The sequence below is a fragment of the Notolabrus celidotus genome, chromosome 5 (genome assembly GCF_009762535.1).
Source record: "Notolabrus celidotus isolate fNotCel1 chromosome 5, fNotCel1.pri, whole genome shotgun sequence".
Classification (NCBI taxonomy): Eukaryota; Metazoa; Chordata; class Actinopteri; order Labriformes; family Labridae; genus Notolabrus; species Notolabrus celidotus.
In genome coordinates, this window is record NC_048276.1 from 25,242,038 (window position 1) to 25,263,596 (window position 21,559).

At 39.5% G+C, this 21,559-nt stretch overlaps 1 protein-coding gene across 4 annotated transcripts; it reads right to left on the reverse strand.

Moving 5' to 3' along the window:
* Positions 1–1,386: 1,386 nt before the first annotated feature.
* Positions 1,387–14,048, reverse strand: LOC117813286. 4 transcript variants are annotated; one of them, XM_034684421.1, is made up of 9 exons: positions 13,921–14,048; positions 13,707–13,840; positions 12,484–12,680; positions 11,446–11,570; positions 10,006–10,112; positions 7,534–7,752; positions 6,701–6,784; positions 3,730–3,799; positions 1,387–1,904 (listed from the first exon to the last, which is right to left on the reverse strand). In XM_034684421.1, the coding sequence occupies exons 3-9, from the start codon at positions 12,674–12,676 to the stop codon at positions 1,590–1,592; spliced, it is 1,113 nt and encodes a 370-aa protein (XP_034540312.1). In that variant the 5' UTR covers positions 12,677–12,680; positions 13,707–13,840; positions 13,921–14,048; the 3' UTR covers positions 1,387–1,589. The 4 variants fall into 4 exon arrangements, with proteins under 4 accessions (XP_034540312.1, XP_034540313.1, XP_034540311.1 ...); XM_034684422.1 differs by having other exon boundaries at positions 12,484–12,704; XM_034684420.1 differs by having other exon boundaries at positions 12,484–12,712.
* Between the last annotated feature and the right edge of the window lie 7,511 nt (positions 14,049–21,559).

The following is a 21,559-nucleotide window of genomic DNA, read 5'->3' on the forward strand; positions in this document are numbered from 1 at the left end:
TGATGGTGGACTGCCACTGTCGAAAACCAATGCTCTGAACAGGTTTCATGAGTCCACATGTACTATTATCCTCTCTCCAAACCATTACAGTCTATGGTCCAAACAAACATTAAGGTTTATAACTAAAAAGTATTTTACACACAAAGCTCTCGTGTTTCTGATGGGATCACTCACAGTAAACAACTTCCAGTCCCAGCTGGTTTCTGGAGGTAAAATGTCAAACACCAGGACATACAGCGCTGTGTTACATCTAACTATGTGTTTATGTGTGTGTATGTGTGTGTGTGTGCATTTTGTGAGTTTTAAATCTAGCCTCACAACCTCAAGATGAAGATCAATTTCAACAGAGCCTCCCCTGTTTGAGAATAGGTCAGAGAAACAGATCCAAACTAAACCATTGTGACCCGAGTGTTGGGTATGTGTTGAAGGCAGTTTTTGTTTTTAATAAAGCGCTGTTTTTAATCAGTGCAAAGTTAGAGCTCTGTTAAATGGACTGCTTTGTAGTGTTTGTCACATGTGAAGAAACTCCAAGTAAACCATCATTGGCATACAGTGTCAGTATGTAGACCAGGTCCACACCCTGGACACCTGAGAGCTCAGCACACACCTGAATACATACACCTGTGTTTATCCTGAACTATGCATTAACATAAAAATTTTTAAGTGTCCCTCCATTTTCCTCTTACCTGTCAAGTAACTCCGGGTCTTTCTCTTTCCACCAGACTTTGTCACCAAATGTGCCCCTGATGTCTGTTAGCATGCAGAGTTTATCATTAGCACTCATTGACTGAGTGTATGATCAGTTTCAGTGTGACGGACGCCTGGCTGAGTGAAGGTCAGATAACACAGATGATTGTTTCAGGCAGAACTGAGAATGAAAGACTGAAGTGGTGTCAGATTTTCAGCAGCTGTAAGAGCGACTCCTGTTTTGTATCTTTTGTATGTAAATGTATCATTGCTGTACAATCACCATGTTTTGATGATAAATCTGTTCCTGTGCAACTTTCATCTCATAGTTTGATTCATTCTAGATTTATAAATTAATTTTTCATATCTGATAAAATGTCTAATCATCCTTTGGAGACAGGTGAGGCACCAGTCTGTTCCTCTGTGGATGTTGGTTTGATGTCTGACATCACTCTTTTGTTCAATAAATCAAAGGTTAGACCTGGGGCTGTTTCTGGAGTTTAGTCTGCTTTAGTACTTATGTTCTGATCCGTCACATCACACCGCTAACATAAACCAGCGAGACCAGCTCAAAGTGCAACAGAGAACACACCTGGATCTGACCTCTGACTTCCTGTGTTACCTGTGAGGATCACCTCTTGAGTCGTTCTGCTCTCTTTAACAGTGATGACACACATTCAGAAACAACAGAACCAAACATTCACAAACAAACTCCTTTATTAAATAAACATACATTAATATCATATTTATCTACAGACAATAACATATGCACAATGTAATCTACATACAGATGAATGGCACAGTTCAAAGTGATGTCTAACACTGTGCTGTTTCACCATCAGCCACTCACAAAGACTGAATGAAATAACTAGGATTCATCTTTAAAAACACTCCTGTGACATTTAATATGTTACCACGGCAACTGCATGAGGCAGAATGACATCAGTATGCAGGTGTATCAGGTGTGACAGAGCCTCATAATGTGACTGACAGGTAAACATGTAGTCAGTTATATATTCACCTGAAGTAGAAGAGAAGCTGCATTGCATTTTGGTGTGTGTGTGTGTCCGTGTGTGTGTGTGTGTGTTATCTGCGTATCCACAGCCACACATTGAGCATGCAGGCGGACAACAGCAGAGAAACAAAACCAGCTCAGCATTTCTCCGTTCAGCGCTGTGACGCTCCAAAGCTGCAAGACGACGACTCATCTTCATCACCTGAGACAGAAAGAAAAAGAAAGAGAGATGGAGAGTGGGGGAGAAAACAGTAAGGAGAGTTTTTCGTTTTCAGTGTGTACAATCAGCAGCTTTTCCTTCACCACTTCGTACAGGATAACACAGAGAAGACAAATAGACAAGACACAGCAAAGGACAGTAGAGTCGGACTGTCACAGTGACCAGGAGATCAAAACTCACCTGTTTGTTAGAGTATTCACCGACGTGTCCCTGAAACAATCACTCACTTAAAAATACATTGTAATGAATGTTTCATCCAGAGTCAGTTCCTCCTTGCAGAGCGTCTGAGTCTATACACTCCTGAGACAGCCTGGGACATTTCACATACTGTTAAGCTATTGGGAAGAGTGTAATAGAGTATAACATCTCAGAGTGTGAGCAAAAAAAACTTTTCAGATCACCGATAGATTAACATTTAAACAAGAAAACACATGAGAGATGTGATTAATACAGTCCAGTTCACTGTATGACCTAAACCTGTGTTGGTAGTCAGATTTAGATACACTTTTTGTTAAATTGGTTAAAATGATCTTTAAAAAAGAGTGAAAAAAGCCTCTATCTACAGCCGGAGTAAACCTGGGTAAACACCAACCAATCCCTGCCTTTGGGAGCCAAAATATGAAACCAATTAAATCCCGTCCTGTCGTTCTGCCCGCCTCCTGCGCGTTCATTTCATGTTTGTTTGTGTTTTCAACTTTCACTATGATAATGTTTCGGTGTTTTCTGAGTGAGACATGAGTTGATGTAGTGCAAAACACAAACGATGTGCTGAGGACCGGTTTTGAAATCAGTCATGATCATATGGTTGCAAGTCAGCGGCGCTTGTGCATGTGAGCGGGGGCGTCGTATTGGAGGAGCTCCGAAGGGAGGGGGGGAGGGGTTAGAAGGAGTCCTGAGGAAATGCTTAATTCAAATTCAGGCCAGTTTTCCGGGACTACCAACCCTAGCTTTAAATTCAAATGAAACAAGACCTGCAATCCACACGTTCATTAATTCAGATTACCAACAAAACTCTGAGGGCATTAATCACACTACAAAAGTCATCAACCAAATCTTCCTAAAAGCTGCTTTAAATGTAAAGCTTATAAAAACCATCATCAAAATGATAAACACAAGGTCTGTGAAATAAATATTTAAGACAGCTATCAAACCAAAAACAGAGACAACAGCATGAACAAACTTTACACCATGACTACAATGAGACTGTAAAACAGTATCAACAGATCATCAGGCTAAAGAGAGTCCTCTACAACAGAGAAACACTGGAGGCACTAGAAAGGACACTGGACCAAGGAGTGTTCTGGAGTGTGTTCAACAGTTTAGGAACTACATCGCCAAAATAAATTACAATACATGACAGAAATGTATGGAAAATTAACCACCAGTTTTAAAGTAGAGGCACACACAATGTTATAGAGCCTAATACAGAGGAGCCGTGTGAGTCGTACTCTGTTATTTAACTGTGTCATGCTCATTAACCGTCTACTATTTAACTGTGTTGTATTCACTGACTATACATTGATTGACTGTACTGTTTTGTAAAAATGTGTATTTTCAGTGTAACTCTAGAAAATATGTCATATAGTTATAAGAACTGTTTTGTACACTGCTTTGGCAATAACAGCACTGAACTTGAGAGAGAGAGCGAGAAAGAGAGATACAGAGAGAGATGGCCTGGGCAAAGAGAACAGAGCTGTGAGACAGGGACAGACAGAAAGACAGACAGACAGACAGACAACAGACAGAAAGACAGACAGACAACAGACAGACAGACAACAGACAAACAGACAACAGACAGACGTCTCACCTGTCTCCTGAGGATAATGAACTCGACTGCAGCACCTCCATCCTCCTCAGAGTTCCAGCTCTCCATCATCCTGAAGACAAAAACCCACAGACAGGATTCAGAAAAACAAACTGGGACAGACTGAACTCTAAAATTCACAAAGCAACACTTCAGATCAACCACCGACAATCAACAACACACTTCACTGTCTGATACAAGAGACTGAGAAAGGTGAGTCTAACAGGTGAGACTCGGGTATACTGACAGGTGAAATGAACCTCTGATCGGCTGACAGGTGAGATCAGACACAGTTGAGCTGATAGATGGGTTGGGATAAAGTCAGTAGCTGAACATATAAAGACATATAAACATGAGGTGACATGAAACGCCTGTCTTTATAAGAGTCATTTACAGCCTTACAGCTGGTGTTACTTGACCACTTTCTGATTCAAATCTTTCCGACTGTGTTGAAATGCTCATACCCTTGATATCATCAAAGCAGATACTACATTGATGTTGTAGCTCACCAAATTGACATCATAGCAGCGCAGCACAATTAGGAAGGGGAAGCTGACTGCCTGTTGGAGGGATCATCGTTTCTTTGTTTCTGCCCATCAAGCCTATTCATACACGCGCAAAACGTCTGCCAACAGAATGCAATCAGAATGACGGAATACATGGCTGCTTAATTAGAAAACAAAAAGGAATACACCTCCCCTTGTATTCCCATTTAAATTCCGATCAGGCCGGCAGTTTTATTCTGATCAAAGTGTTAATATTTAGCTGGGTTTTTTTCATGTAAACTCACCTTGTTTCAGTGAACTCACCAATCCCTCTGACCTTAAATGAGAACTAATGTAGTTAAATGTAGAGATGCATCGAAATGATAATTCTTGACTGAAATCTAAAACTGAAAATGAGGAAACCAAGGCCGAAAACCAAAAACCGAATACCGAAACACCGATAAATTATTATGCCAATTATTAGTAGGGAGACCGGGACAGTTGTAACATTTCACTCCTTGGATTTAAGATTAAGCCATGCATTTTCTGTTTGAGTTGCACAGGCATGTTCTAGGCCATTTATTAGCAGACACTTGAAGCTAGTTTGTATAGCAGTTTGAACACACTGGGTTAAAAGAGCTCAAAGTTAAAGACAGAAATGTCAAAAATGTTACAACTGTCTCCGGTCTCCCCTACCATTGTATTTATGGCTATGACTGTGTACTAACCTCACCAAAATCAAGGACCTCATTGAAAATATTAGACATAGAGGGTGTGCCCCTCATCTGGTTCAGAGATACCAGTCCTTTTTCTGCGCTCTGTTCTCCTTCCTGCGCTATGCACTTCTCCAAGCAGGTTCCCCACATCTATTGCAGCCTGGATCATTTCTCGTACGTGCTGCTTTAATCCCACATCCAAGTAATGATCTTTATAACCCGGATCAAGTACAGTCGCGATGAAGTGCAGAGCATCTGAATCAGACTCTAAGAGTGTACTTTTCATTGTTTTCACTCGGTGGTCCGTCTCAACCTCTTTGCTTAGAAGACTCTTTCGTGCTGCAATTAAAGGAATAACGGATGCAGACATGTTGGCCCTTATCCAGACTGGCCACGGTTTTTGCTTGCGTTATCACAACATTCTGTTTCGGCCGCGTTCTTTCGGTGATAAAAGTCTTTCGACTGGAAACCGAAAATGCACTTTTGGGCAATTTTCGGTGCATCCCTAGTTAAATGTGATTATATTGAGCAGCAGCACACAGGCCTAAACATCATTTATCACGATGTTCAGTGTTGATCTTGTTTGATGGACTCAGAGACCACACCAATCGTTCAGTCTCCTGAACCTGTTCATAGATGTATTCTGAAAACACAGTACTAAATTATTTAAAATCACAGTCTGTAGAAGTGATTGGCAGCATGACAGCTCCCTAAATGAAGGGGCCAAAACATTCAGAGCTCCTCGTGATGACTGGCTGCAGTAGAGCTCATAAGCCTGCCTCTTCCATGTTAACAGATCAAACATACATAAAACTCTTAATTCAATTATCAAATCATTTATTATTAAACATGGTTTCTGTCATCATAGTTATGCTGATTTATGTCCAAGTGTTCATTCTATCGACATTGGTTTTGTTGGAATTAGATATATGATGCTATAAAAGGGGGTTTCAAGACCCTGATTGGCAGCTCTGTTGACAAATGAGGCTCCTGCAGTGTGCACTGGGTAATCAAAGTATAAGAGGAGAGGTAAGAGGAAATGTAATGAGGACTAACACAAGAGTCACTGAGCTTCTATGACCACGAGTGTCTGCTTCAAACCCACACAAGAGTCTGTTCTGCTGTGGACTGGACCCCCCTGAGGGAGTTGTGACATTTTATCAACAAGTTAAATGTGAGCTTAGAGGAAAGGGTGGGATATCTATCTTGCAGCTCCACTAGCTGATCACTACTGCACTGACTATTGGAAATTGGTTAACTTTCAAACGTGAACTCGTCCTCAATGGATAAACTGGTTGCAGGCATGATGACCTGTTTGCACAGCTGCTTGAAATTAGATGTCAAACTGAGTTTAATCTTCAACAAAAGCCCAAAATTGGAGCTGGCTTAGCCAGCAAACCACTGTCCTCTCCAAATAAAGGTGTTAAAAGCCCAAAAATTTTATCTTAACAAGAAATCCCAAATTTCAAACATGCTAAGAGAAACATACTCACTTCTACAATAAAAATAGCCCATCATTTCCTCTTGCACTTCATAAAGTTCCAATATGTAAAACTGATAAAGCCTACCTGTACTAAAGGACACACTGATTACATCAAACATGAAAAGCTGTTTAAACACACTTTGTGTAGCTGTGAGTGACACACACACACACACACACACACACACACACACACACACACACACACACACACACACACACACACACACACACACACACACACACACACACACACACACACACACACACACACACAGTCTGTTTTCAGTCACCTTCTCTTGCTGAGCTCCACCTGTGCTGCAGCAGGACCCTCGCCCATTAACCTGGCTGCTGGGGGCTTCTCTTGATTTCTAAATCTTTGCACCGATGAGACAAAGAGAAACTCAACGTCTGCCTTGCAGCAACGCACAGATACAGAGACAAGTACAGATAAACAGCTGAGACAGGTTTCACTGCTGAGCTATGCTAACAGACCGATGAACAGTAAGCATCAGTGAGTAAAGCTGCAGAGCTACAGGATGTGTTAGTGGAGCAAGAGTCAGGCACACAGCAGCTACACACAGCTGGACCAGCATAACATGAGACTCCTGACAAGGTTCCATCACATCCCCTGATCAGACACAATATGAGAGTCAATGGAGTAATAAGATGTAAACATGCAGGGGGGTTAAATCTATTTGTGATGCAGGTGGCCAGGAACCAAAACAGCAGTAATTGGATGTTAGTTCTGTATAAGCTTCAGGATTAATGCTCCTCAGACATGATAATTGCATTAAAAGGACACAGGTGACCGATAAAAGGATTATGATAGGTCACTCATACACAAGTTAAATGACAAAGTCCTGAAGGTAACACAGAGCACATGACTGCTTAGTTATGTTACTGCAACAAGCATCATACTACTTCAGCGTTTAAAGATGTGTAGTTTGCTGTGGCGGGACATTTCACACAAAGACTACATTTCCCATCAAGCACTCTAAAAAGGAAGTTTAAGAAAGAATGTCATGCAGCTTTTTACTTTGTAAGAACTCAAAGACAAATAGAAGATGAAAAGCTTCATAACTCTGAGGTTGTTTGAGTTGTTCCAACATGCAGTGACTCAGACCTGTATTTTTGGCTGACTGCCTGCAGGAGGCGCTGTGAGGCCTGCAGGCCCAGATCCCTGGCCGTCTGCAAAAAGGATTGAGAAGACAAGAAGCTGGGAGGGCCGGATGAGGGGGGCAAGGCCTGAGAGTCGCTGCTGTGGCTGGAGGAGAGGGATGGGGCCTGAGAGTCGCTGCTTTGGGTGGAAGATCTCTGGAGGAGGGCACGGCCCGAACTACGGCTGCAGGGAGGTGCAGAGGACAGAGACCAGGAGTGAATACCGAAAAAAGGAGGTGCAGAGGATAGAGATTCGGAGTAAAGAGTGACCGTCTGACTTTCAAAAGGTTTTAATGTAAGCCTTGTCTGTTAGTTTCAAACAGATTTAACAGATTGACTGTGATCAAAGTTGTTCAGAGCAACACCGACTTCCTTTCGATGGTCCTGAGAGGGAAAGACCTGCACCCGGGGTCGTTCTTGGAGAAGAAGTGCTATTGCAGCCAGGGAAGTAACAGTGCTGACCCATTCAAGACACTAACAAATTCTCAAACTAAATAAGTCATGTTAAATCATACAAGTAAATACGTTTCAGAATAAACATTATGAACTAAAGCTAACCTATAACTTAAGTTACCAGCTCCCTGAGATTGGAAAATCTACCAACCAAACTGCTGCCTGAAACTGCTTGCTCACAACCTCTGCTAACAGGTATTTGGCTACTAAATAACTATGGCTACAGTTGAATTCAGTCTGTGAGTTTCCACATCACTCCTCAGTTTGCTGAGTGGGGTGACATGGGTTTCTAGGATATCTTGAAGAAAGCTAGCCCCACATACATAAAAAGCAAATTCACTTGCAGTAGGTGGGTTTCAACCTGTAGAGGCAGTTGCTTTGCATATTTCTAAAACACTGAGGATTTGACATACCTTGTGCTCAAATGATAGGATTTAAATGTATTGATCATAGACTATAATAAAAAGGACGTCCGATCGCTGGGCTGGAACTGAGGCTTCCACAAAAACTGCTCCCCCTAGTGGCTGGCTGCAGTATAGGTCAAAAACTCAGTTTCCCCCATTCATTTGAATGGGGCTGCAGTCAAACTTAAAAAAATAAATACACGTGGTATGAATGTTTCTCACATCCGTATGTTGTGTTGATATGTAGTTATTATTGAACTGTTTTGTGTTCAAGGCCTCTTTTTTCTGAAAAGTTTCTTTTTCGTTAGTTATTAGAGTTTAAGAAACGGGGTTTTACTTCCGGATTCACTTTGATTGACAGCTGCCGTAGAGAGAAACTCCAATAGGGTCTTGGGACGGTACGCTGTAGGGCGGAGCTCGTTACCGTGGCAACACAGAAATGACCGTGGCAACACAGAAATTCCCTTCAGCGCAGACTCAGGCTACACAACGGCTACACATTCCAACTGGGTGTTTTGGCTTCAAAACCGTAGAACGGGAAAAGGCGGAGCAACGCTATCCATCTTTTTTACAGTCTATGGTATTGATCAACAACACTAAAATACCCATACACAGGTTTCAGCTACAACACGTGGTGTAAGGGTTTAGTTACTCTTTAATAGGACAGATGCAAACTTATCCTCGTAATTACTCACATGTAATCACAACAACTTCGAGAGGTTCTCAACACATTCTGCTCTCTCACTTGAGCAAGCAAGCACCAAACGAACCACCAACAGTGACAAAAATGAAAACCAAGATCAACACCGATCTGGAGAAGCGTTATAGTGAGGAAAAGGAGCATTTATGATGCTTAGCAAAGCAAGTTATCTGAACACATACTTCCTTCAAGGCAAAGGAGAACAAGACGTGCGCTTAAAATAACTATAACAGGAGGCACTCTAGGGGGTATCCTCACACTGCCCAGATGTCCATCCCCTTGATCCTTGTTGCATTCTGAATGTGTTTTTTTCCTTCAGCGAAAAAAAAGAGATTGGTACTGGCTGCTTCACATACACTGTCTTGTGATTTTGACCAATAACCTGTTGGTCTAAAGGTCTAACAGTGGAGTAATATGTTCAGCCTTTTTGATTTTGTGATGGTGTTTTGGTAATTCTTGTGACAAGGATGTAAGTAGCTCTGTTTTCCGTTTTAATAGCGCTTTATTGTAAATTATCTATCAAAGTAAAACTTATTTTTGGTCACAATTCTTTGAATATCATTTAGCGAAAGTGTACACAAGTGTCTGCTTCTGTACTGAATGAGCAGATATTGGTTAATGAAGCTGCTAGAGGAAATTATCAAAAGTAATTACTGGCCAATTTTGACAGCCCCAATATAAACTGGTATGGTGATAAGAGATAAGATAAGAGATTCCTTTACTCGTCCCACACGGAGAAATTCAAGTGTCACAGTAACAGAGTATAGATATCATAGTGTTACAACCTTAAAACTGGTACTGAGATTTAATACAGGAAAAGTGATGTTGTGGTATTATTATTGAATGAAGTGTGTGTGCTTATCTGGTGTGCAGTACTTACAGACTGGATGGTTGTCTGGGGAGGGTCAGAGCGGGTTTGAGATGCGTTGGTGTCCCGGGGGGTGTCCTTCCAAAACTTTGATCACTGTAAGATCTTCGAATGGGACTCTGTCATGAAGGAAAAGAGATTCATAGACAGCTTTTAAACATCCTTAAGAAACAATATGTGCTATATAGAACTGCTCTTTAGACTTCATGGCTCTGATTTATCAACAGTGTGTAGAACATGTTCTACACTCTACCTTACAAATAAAATGTTGAACGTGAATGAGTGCGAAGCCCACCAGTGTTTGTGCACATTCAAGGTCGTTTTGGTTCAGGAATGCCTCTGATTGACCATATAAGGTAACAACATATCCTTTTGAAAAGCATATCAATACTAATTTTTAGAATGATGGAAAGAAAGCGAAAAAAGGAACTGCACAGTAAATAAAAGGAGGTATCTAAGGATGCGGTCATTCAAATTTCTATACAATAAATCTGTTCTTTGGACAAGTCTAAAATCAAACTCTGTTAAAAATGTTTGAGTAGACTCCTGGACGTCAGGGGATGCAGTCTCCTTGTTTTTCTTAGGACAAGAAGTGACACATTAATTTTCATCCCGACTTCCCCTGTGTCCTGACAATAAAGCATTTTGCATTAATTCATCAGTCTAATTGAATGATGCCATCCATGAGTGATACTCCAGGGTATCCCAGGACTCTCCAGGATAAAGTTGAAAACTTTAAGATCATCCTAAACAAACTCCATGCCAAAAGTGTGAAGAACATGAAGAAGAAGAATCTGATAGAGTTTATGTCTTAGAGAAAAAGTGCTGTTAGACTGAATATCAGCACGGCTGTGATTCAGTCATAGCAACAACAAGTTAATTGATCTTCTCTGTTTACTTCATTCAGCACTGTGACATTTAAAGCTCTAAACTGATCATGGCTTTTGTTTACCACAGGTCACATGTTGCTCTATCAAAGCCAGCTTCACCTGAGGGAATTACACCTCTCCCCTGTGCAGACCGGCTTTCTGAGGTTACTTTTGAAAGCTGTCCTCAAAGCTGACGATTTTCCATGCAAAGCCAAACATGTGAGATCTCACATTAAATAAAGCTGGCCTCATAGGAGGAAACCTCTGACCCGCACTGCTGATGATGGTGTACTTCCAGCATCTCATCATGAACAAACAAGAGACCTTTCAACCGGATCTCTGTAAACCATGTAAAGCTGGTCAGACAAGGCCGTGAATTTGAGTCTTGAAAACATACCAATGTAAGATTTGACATTCCCAAACTTAGCAGAGTTGGTCACATGATCTACAAGCCCTCATTACAGACAGATTTACAGGACTGAATAAACTGACCTAGAAAAGTTCTCTGATAGCCCCACATAAAAGATCTCTCAGTGCAAATCAGATTTTTTAAATCTAACAGGGTGAGCACCTGTGATCCTACCTGCAGGGCTTCTCTGAGGAAGACCTCTCCCTGTGGATTCTCCCAACAGGGATCCAGACTCAGGGGTCCACAGAGGGTCAGTTTGTTGGGGGTGAACAGAGGAGAGGGGCTCATATCAGGGGCTTCTGCAGGTGATAACATAAAAAAAAAAGAACGAAGATTTAATAAGACTCGTAAGAGCACAAATCATGTAACCTCTGAGGTCCAAAAAGTTAGTCTCTGAGTTAGACACCATCAGTATTTGATTTTCAAACGAAAAGCTGGAGGCTGCCCTGTGATGGGACGTAAGCTTCACACTGAGACCTCTCTGACTGATGAGGAGAGTTACGTTTAAAGCTAAACTCAGTCAGCAGGTCAGATTCACAATGAACAGCATTAGTTTCCATTTAATGCAATGAGCTGCTGTCCAATCAAATTCCGGACACTGATGACAGAAAAACAAACATCTATTTCAGATTCAGTCTTAGTCTCGAGATGAAAACGCCTGTTAGTTTTAGTCTTGATTAAAATCAAGACATTCTCTATTTAAATTAATTCACGACGTCTATCAGGTATTGGTATTGGTATTACTCGTGCTTGTGTAATGTCTTAAGTTAAATAATTGAGCACTTTACGATTGTCCCTAAATGTACCTGCAGTGACAGGTGCAGATAAAAACGGCACACATCAAATATTAAACAGACGTCACTGTAGTTAGCTGTCTTTGTCACTAAGGCACACTGGAGTTAAATATTATCAATGAAAATGAGAAAGATACATGGAGGTGGTGAGAGCTGGTACACACAGCTCACTCGTAGCTAACACTGCCCCCCCTCAACTAACTAACTCAGCCTGTCACAGGACTGTATTGTTTGTATTTGGAAGGGTTAGACGCACATGAAAACAAAACATACGTTCATCTGAGTTTTTATTATCAGTGATGTATTTTAGCTTGTCATCATCATGAAAAAAAGGGTTGTCGTCCAATATCTAACGTCATAATTTATGTTGAATATATTCCCCTCAATCTGTACACCTGTTCACATACAAGAGCCTCACCTGTGTATGTCAGCCTATCAGGGACCTGCATGCTGATAGCAGAAGGAAACCTCTCCTGCCTCCTGCTGGTCTCCTCCTCCTCCTCATCCCTCCTCCACTGCTGCCCCACCCCCACACTCAGCCGCTCAGGGACCCTCATGTGTTTGCTGATGGCTTCCATAAAGGCCGGGTCCTGACCTGGGACCTGAGACATCTACCTGTGGACACGAGGTGATCTTTACCTGGAACACTTTAACAGAAAACATTGATTACACCTCCAACTCACTTCATACACCACCTCTCTGTTTGTTTGTAATGAAAACTAGAGACTACAGGAAGAGTCATGGTGCACCTGCACAGGTAACTCTGATAATGTGAGTATCTGTATTCCATCTCTCTTTAAGAAATAGACATGATGACTGTGCTTGCTGTAAACACTGCTGAACACATGTAGTACATCCAGGTGTTTAATGAAGGTTTTAGGATGATAAGTAACAATAGGTTTGTCATTAGTAATATTGTTATAATACAAATATATATTCAGTCATTTTTATCATGATCATATATACCTTATAGGATTTAACACACTCTTTCTTCTAGCAATATCAAAGTAACTTTACAAACCTTAAATTGTATTATAAATAGTCATTTTAATATGATCACATTTATTTTAATGGACCATATGATTAAAATACATATTCACTATTTATCTAATTAATCTTATGGAATTGAGGTTTTACTTTCTAGAGATTATTATAAATATCAAATATTTCATACATAATCACATTGACTTGGTGGAGATTACCATGATGCTCACTTTTCAAAACATTATCATATTTACTTGATTTGGATTATTGGAAATATACAGTCATTATGAACATTATCAGATCAACTTTACGGAGATTATTATGCATATTTAGTCACTTTAAACATTATCACATTAACTTTAAAGAGATAAATATACATATTTAGTCACTTTAAACATTATCACATCAACTTTATTGGGTTCATTATGCTTATTTAGTCACTTTAAACATTATCACATTAACTTTAAGGAGATAATATACATATTTAGTCACTTTAAACATTATTTCAATTTTTATTTTTTTTTACATTATCCTATATAGGCTACTTTAAGACATTATCATAACCATAAGGTGAGTTGAACATGATCACATGTAGTTTAAAGGGATATAATTTGATCTGATGTTTTTACATGTTAAGTGTCATAAAGTTTTGTTTACCTGCACAGAGTCAGTTCATGTAAGGATCCAGTTGGCTGAGTCCCGTTAGTTAGCAGGTCAGATAGCAGCAGGTTGTTCAGACAAACTAACAGGTCACATCTACAGCTCACTGTCAGCAGCAGCTCTTCTGTCACCTGACGGTAGAAAAAGTCGTATTTAATGAAACACTTAAAGTTAGAACATAGGTAAAATTGCTGAATTAACGATGCCAGACCTTTGTTTGAAGTCCACGGAGTTAGAACTTCTCCTCCTCCTCCTTCACCTCTTCTTTTTCCTCATGATGGTTTACAGAGGGTAGAAAACACGGATCTGGCGCTCTGTCGCCACCATCTGGGATGGGGTGGGAATCTGTAAAACTGGATCCATCCCAATGCCCTCTATTAAACTATTTTAATAAAGAGAGAAAGGAAAGTTGATCCACATATAAGTAAAACAGTAAACAAGTCATTAAGTAAAAAAAAAAAAAAGACTTACTTATTTTTGAGGAAGTAGATGGATAAGTAAGTAAATGAATGAATGAATAAAAAAATGAAGGCACAGCATAATAATAATAATAATAATAATAATAATAATAATAATAATAATAATAATAATAATAATAATAATGATGATGATAAACCATATCTATATAGCACTGTTCTTAATAAAGTTATAAAGTGCTTCACGGCAAAAATGCAGAAAATTACAAGGCAGATAGGAACGGGGCAGACAGAGAAAAAAAAGAAGAAGCAAAACAGGGCATCAGAACGCAGAACAAAAACCACGATTTAGGGGTGGATAAATGCCTTCTATATAAAAAGGTTTTGAGTGACGATTTAAAAGCAGATAAGGTTGTGGACTGTCTCAGAGCTAACCGACTTGGTGCCCGAGGCAATATTTTAACTGGTGCCCCTTTTATTGTAACCAACTCCAACAATCACATCACATATACTGAATGACAACTGACATCCAGCTTTATGTTTTACAGGTTTCCTTTATTTTGAAATAATAATAACCTCTAAAAGAACATTAATAAAATGGTAATAACACTGATATTTAGCAGGGATAAAAAAATACAATTTAAAAAGAATATAATTTATTCATCATTATTCATCGTCATTATATAACACAACAATTTTCTTTCAACAAAGCAACAGTAATGTATTAAGTGATGACTGAAAAGGCAAAAACAAAATACTTATTTGGGCCTAGCCTACATTTTCTATCTAATTAAGCTAACAGCTTCCAAAGTGTAAGGAAAAACAACAAAAACAAGTAAATCATGAACACTTATAGACTTCGAAAACTGATTTGCATACCATTATTTTCAAAAACCAAAAGTGAATCACAAGCTTTTAAATGTTTACTGGCATCACTCCGCAAAATTAAATTAGATAAAACAATATTGTTTTTCCTATCATCTTCAAATTTTCTTCCTCGCTCATTTAGCGGCGCCCCAGGCGGCAACCTCCGGTCTAAAAATATGAGTCCAATGATGAAGTGCTAAAAACTGCAGTTCATCGAGGATCCTCTTGAGGCTGGCTCAGGAAGTACCAGAAACCACATACACACCGATTCGAAAAAAGCCGATCTTTACAGCAGAAATAAACATGTTTACAGCCTGGTACAAAAGACAAGTGTAGTCCGGATAGCTCATTTTTCGATCGGGACACACTGTAGGGGGGTGAAATTTTTTCTAATATTTGAAGATATTTAGATTACGAGTCTTCCAATGAGAGGCACATCTGACTTGATTGACAGACGGGAACACTGTAGCTGTTGGCTAGGAGGCTCAAACTCCGCCTCTTTACGTCACAATCGCTCGACAGCAGCAATATGTCTCCCGCCGAGGATTGGCCTCAACAGAAACAGAAACAGATGGGTGACGTCACGGACCACTTCCAGACATTTGCCTTCATGAAGGGCTCCAAGAATCCTGGATACCCTGGGGGTGGTAAGCTATCCTCTCATTGTTAGAGAATTCAGCGTCAGCAAAAAAAAATGGTTTCCTGCCTTGATTTGAGTTTGCCCTTCTTGAAGTTCATCTTGAGGCCGAGGGACTAAATGTGGGCCAAGAAAGTCGCTATACCCTGCAGCACCTGTTTCCAAGAAGGAGCGCAAACCAGCCCGTTGTCCAGGTACCGCATGATTTTGAGCCCTGCCTCCTGAAGTGGTGAGTGGTGCCAGGGTGGCTTATACTACCTGTCTGGAAAACCTATGGGACGGAGAGGGAGCAAATGGGAGGACCTTGAACTGGTAAGCCTGACCCCAAAAGGCAAACCGTAGAAACTTCCAACTTCCAAATATAGGGACAAAGAAATAGTCGTCTCTGAGATCTATGCTGGTGAACCACTCCACTTGTTCTACTGACTCCAGGATGTGTTTTGGTTGCAACATCTTGAAAGGCAAAACCTTAAGTACACATTTAGCTGCCTCAGGTCTAGAATGGGATGAAGCCCTCTTTCTTTTTTACAGGACCAGGAAGTATGTCGAATAAACCCAGTATGCTGTTTGCTGAGACTTACCTTGACAATTGTGTCCTCCTATAGAAGAGTTTAGTTTTCCCTCTGCTGAACTGTTGCTTGTACTGGGTCCTTTGCTGATGTCATATGGACCCCGGAAAAGGTGGGGGCCGCTGTCAGAATTGAAGCCTGTATTACCTTGTGACTGTTCCCAGTACCCAAGGGTCTTAAACAATTCTCTCCCAGCTGTTGAGATGGGAGCAAACCCAGGCAGTAGCCCCACAAATCCTATCTAGAACCTCCTGTGGTCCCTGATCCAATACTTGTGAGGGCCCCAAGCAGATTGAAATGAATGGTGCTGGCCTGCAGAGCAACACCTGTCACCTAAAAGCTCACTGCACACATTTTCTGGTACAGAGAGACTTCTCAGCTTTGGCAAGGACACTTTGATAATCACTTTGAAACATGCTGTCTGGAAGGGTTGTCTGTCTGAGAAACCTTAACTGCACACGACAGAAGGAACAATCACAAACTTAAATGTCTCTTTAATTCAGCTGTCTGTTTCAACTTAAATTGCCACCCCTGGACATGAATTAATAAGGTAAACAAAGAACACAAAACTACACAGATACTCATCTAAACACTTACAGGCTATGGGAAAATTACAACAGGTGTTAACAATTATCCTACCCGCATGCAACAAGCTGAGGAGTACGTAATCCAACTCAGCTATGGGGGAGGCAAGTTATTAAATGCCCCCCATGGCAAAACAAGGTAGCAATTTCTTTTCAATAGAGCAACCAGCTAAGAATCCGCAGGGACACGAGGCACCTGCACTGTAATGTGGCGGATTAGAAACAAGCACCACTTACCAGTCTCGGATGAGGCAAGAAAGGCAAGAGGACCAGAGCCGTCTCCCTCTATGTTCTATATGCTGCAAGGCCATGTTGACATTATGGTCTTGAAGATAGGCAGAAGTAAGACCATGGTGATGGTCTGAGTGAAGTTGAAATAGATCAGTTGTTTTGGTTTCTTGTTTATAGCTTTGTAAAGTGGTGACTTTGAGCTTTTTAGTCCTTGGTGGTTTGTTCACCACCAGGTCTACACTCCCTCTCGCCCACTACGCTCTGCCTGTGAAAGACGCCTGGTGCTCCCAGCCCAGCATGGCTCTAAATCTCTAGCTAGACTCCTCTCCTCTGTTGTTCCCAACTGGTGGAATGAATTACCTAACTCCTTAGGATCCGCAGAGTCCCTTTCTACTTTTAAGAGATGTTTGAAGACTCAACTGTTCAGGGAACACTTAGGCACTTAACCTGACCCTTCTCCTCTTTTTCCTCAGGGGTAGAATGAATCAGTGAAATGAAAACACAGCTCTTTAATATTTAGCACTGAATATTGAATGCTGTTGAATGTTGAACGATATTGTTGACTTGAATTATTTGTTGTGATTAGCTGTGGCTACATTATCTTTAAAAACAAACAAACAAACAAACAAAAACAACAAAACCTTGCACTTCTTCTGGCACTAGATGGCAGAACCTGTGGCCAATCAACTTGAAGCACTTTGTCGCACTTACTAAGGTTTTTCTCTCCAGTCTAAATTCTTGCTTGTGTTGTACGTCCCTTTGGACAAAAGCGTCTGCCAAATGAAATTGTAGAATTGTAGAAGTTTGAACTAGGGCAGTGTGCTAGATTGTAAGAGCTTCATATTACATAGAATACTAAATAGAATAGAATACTAAATATCTAACTTTTCTATAGTGTTATAAAATTTAACAAAACCCTTAAATTTAAAAGTCCTTCTCCAAAAGATCCCTGGTTGAGAATTCACAAACTTTGGTTGGAGATTTATTATTAATAAACATTAATGTGTTCATTTCTACCATGAACTGAGGGGCTGCCCCACCTTTCTACATGAGATAAAGTTATGGAATATTAGTTTTGTAACCAATCAATTGTTTACAAAACGGAACATGTTGCCAATATTAGGAGTAATACCATGGAACGCCCTGCACGAAAAAGGAAAGGTGTGGTTTTAAACAGAACTTTTTTAAACACATCAGAATCAGTTTTGCTGAATAACAAGAAAAGTCCTTTTAGAAAATTTAAACATTTTAATAAATAAAAACTGATGTAATATACACCATTATGAATATACAACTACAACAAGCATACCAAGACATTTGAAATACAAAAACCGACAATTCAATTTAGTTGCTTTAAAAGCTTAAATTTTTAGGAAGAGTGGGGGTGAGTAGGAATTACAACAGCCATACATTCTTGTTAGTGTTTGTGCCAACAAATATAAAAAGCATCATGAGCATTGACTTCTCAGAGATGGTGAAAAAAATATAAAACTCAACAAAATAGAAACATAAGTGTATTGTAGATTTCCATAGACGTTTTGAGGTACTGAGTTGTCTATGCCTGTGACTACAGTGAACACACTCACATGTTTGTTGTTGTAAAATTAAACCAGTTGTATATATCTCAGGAAGACTGAACAATTAAAAGGAAACAATGAGTTCTGTTTGTTCTTCTTACACTTGTATTGCATTTTTATGAACGAAAACAGAAGATTTAACTTGTACTCCAACGGAAAGTTTTCATACATGGACGCTCTAAAATGTTGACTTAAGTCTTTGCAGCAAAACTTTAATCTAGTTTTGATAGTATCTTACTACACAATATATCTGGTCTTCAAACATAGCAACACCACAGATCCCTTTTAAGTAACAACCTTTGAGGGGTGGTATGTTTGGAGTAGTCTGGCTGAAAAAGAACCAGTGCTACTCATCTCACTCACCTTGCGACCATTTCCCTCTGACGTCAAGCTCAGGGTGCAGAGCATTAATGTTTTTGTAATGTTTCACTTTTCCATTTGAGGTTTGTGGAAGGTAAGGCAATCCTACAAATTGTGATCATTTAACCTTTTCACAACTGATCGTATTTAAAGATATTTGATGGTTAAAATCTGGAGGAAACACCTATTCTTATTTCAAATAAAGACAACACTGCCTGTTGATGATCCATTGGCTACCTTTAGAAAAAAGCTAACATTCCTTTTAATAGCATAGCATGACAAAATAATATATAACTCACTAACTCCTTGTTAATGTTACTGTTACTTTCAAAATGTCAAGTCTACACCATGTCAAGGAATGTAAGCTAAAAGTTGTTTAAATTCTGATAAGTCAATGGATAATGAAAATCTGGACATATGTCTGGTGTTGTTGTAGAAACAACAGCTATGTTAGCATTCAACCACTTTCTAGCTATCACTGACGTTCATTCTGTTACATGAAATGATGGGAGAGGCTTCAAGGCTTAGTTTTATTTAACTGTCTTATAGCTAACAGTAATGTTACCAAAAACTTCAAGTCTATCCCATGAAAAGTAGCTTTACAAACAAAATGGATAAAAGCTAACTAAAAAGATAATTGATGGTAATCTAGAGGTATGTCTTTCCAAAAAGCAGTTTGGGTACCAACAGTTAACTCACAACAGCAAATGTTAGCTGGAGAGTGGTGAAATGAAACCACAGCTACTGACTTTTGTCGGCTCATTAGTATCAAATATGTACTTTGATTTCTATGTCCTGTACCTTCTCAGTTGCCAATCAGAAAAGAATAAAATGATAAATGATTTATACACATTTTAACCTGAATATAACAGCATCTTATGCTTCCACCCTGAGCATGATTTCAGAGGAATATTCCCACTGTCTGACCTGACTGTACATTAAAAGGGTACCTGCAGGGGGTGTTAGTATGCATACTTGACCTGATACAAAATCAATACAAAAGTCAAGTTGAGCATATGTGGTCACTCAGCACCAAACACATTGTGTGGATACTATTTTGCAACAAATACATCAGACTTTGAAGCACTGTGACCAAAATTAACGAGAAAATTGTAAACTCATTCCCAAGAAAATCATTATGACATGTGTATTAAAATAAATATCCTATTAAATTTCCTTGCTTTTCAAATTTGCCACCCAACAATGTTTGTCCTATCTGATCTGTGTATTCCCTGAAACAACAGCAGCCAAAATAAACCATCCAAAGACATGACCGAAACAGGTCCAATGATGACTTACTGGCCAAACAGCAACCTACAGTACAATACAGTACAGTACAAGATTGTGTAGCTACATTTTGTCTGAAGCAAGGAAATAATTAACTTAAAAAAAAGCACCACAGATGTTTTTAAATAGCACCAGTTGTCAGAATGTATAAGACATTTTTTTTTGGCAATGTACGGCACTGAATTAAACGTCACCAATGTCTGGAGTAACTCTTAGCAGCTGTTGCAATGCTCAACCTCCACTTTTAAACAAAAGGCAACAAAATGTTCATCACATTAACTCAAACATGCTTTTTCATAACCCAAGAAAGAAACCAAAAGCAAACATTGGATCCCCTTTTGTCAGTTGAAAGCAGCATCATGAAGCACTGTGTCTGTTACATACATACTGTAAATATATACGCTGTGAAACATTTCTATCTGCACAGTTTGTGAATTAGATGATTATACATGTTTGTTTCTCGGCTGTGATACAAATTGAAACAGAGCACCATAGTAGGAAATAAAAGATTCTCACTGTTCTGTCATGCCAAAGAACATTTAAAAAAGATGAATGTGTAACTGCAAAGGCAGCTGAATCGATCAACATAAAGAAAAGGAGTGGTAAACGACGCTCGTAACAACAGGTTCTAACTCATCAAGTACGACGGCTTTATTTGTGACCCTACACTTCAAAATACGATGATCTAGGTACCACATTAGTATAATTTTGGTTTGCTAAGCTTTCTGGAGTCCGTTAAGAGTTAAAATGGGTTCTCAAAAAAGCAGAAATTTAGCATTATCCTGGTTAAATATTAAGAAAATATGACAATCTTTTCTTATGCTGTGACACAATCATAAACTGGTTGATTACGGCACAAAGGATTGCAGTTTAGGCACCCAAAGTCTACTCAAGTCTAGCATACATTTTATAATTAGCTTAAATAAACAGTATAAGTTACATCAGTTACATAGCCATGGCATAGTATATGACATAACTAACACAATCATGGTTTATTAGTTAAGATGTAATCTTTAAAAAGATCAAGAGTTTAAAAAGCCAACACAGACTGTTAGTTTCACGTTGGAGCTGAACTCAAGTCTGCAGGAGTAACATCATTGTACCTACAGTGTCATATTTGAACAAGTAGGGTCACTAAAAAAGCAGCCACTTTGACTTCTTTTGAGAAAGAACACACTCCCCATTAAAAGTTAATTACATTTGCTATTCACAAAAAAAGACTGATATAATAACTTTAGTTTGTTGTATCGTTCTGTGTCAGTCTTTGTGTAACAGACAGTGAGATATACAGTACAGTAACATTTTGGTGCACCATTTTCTTT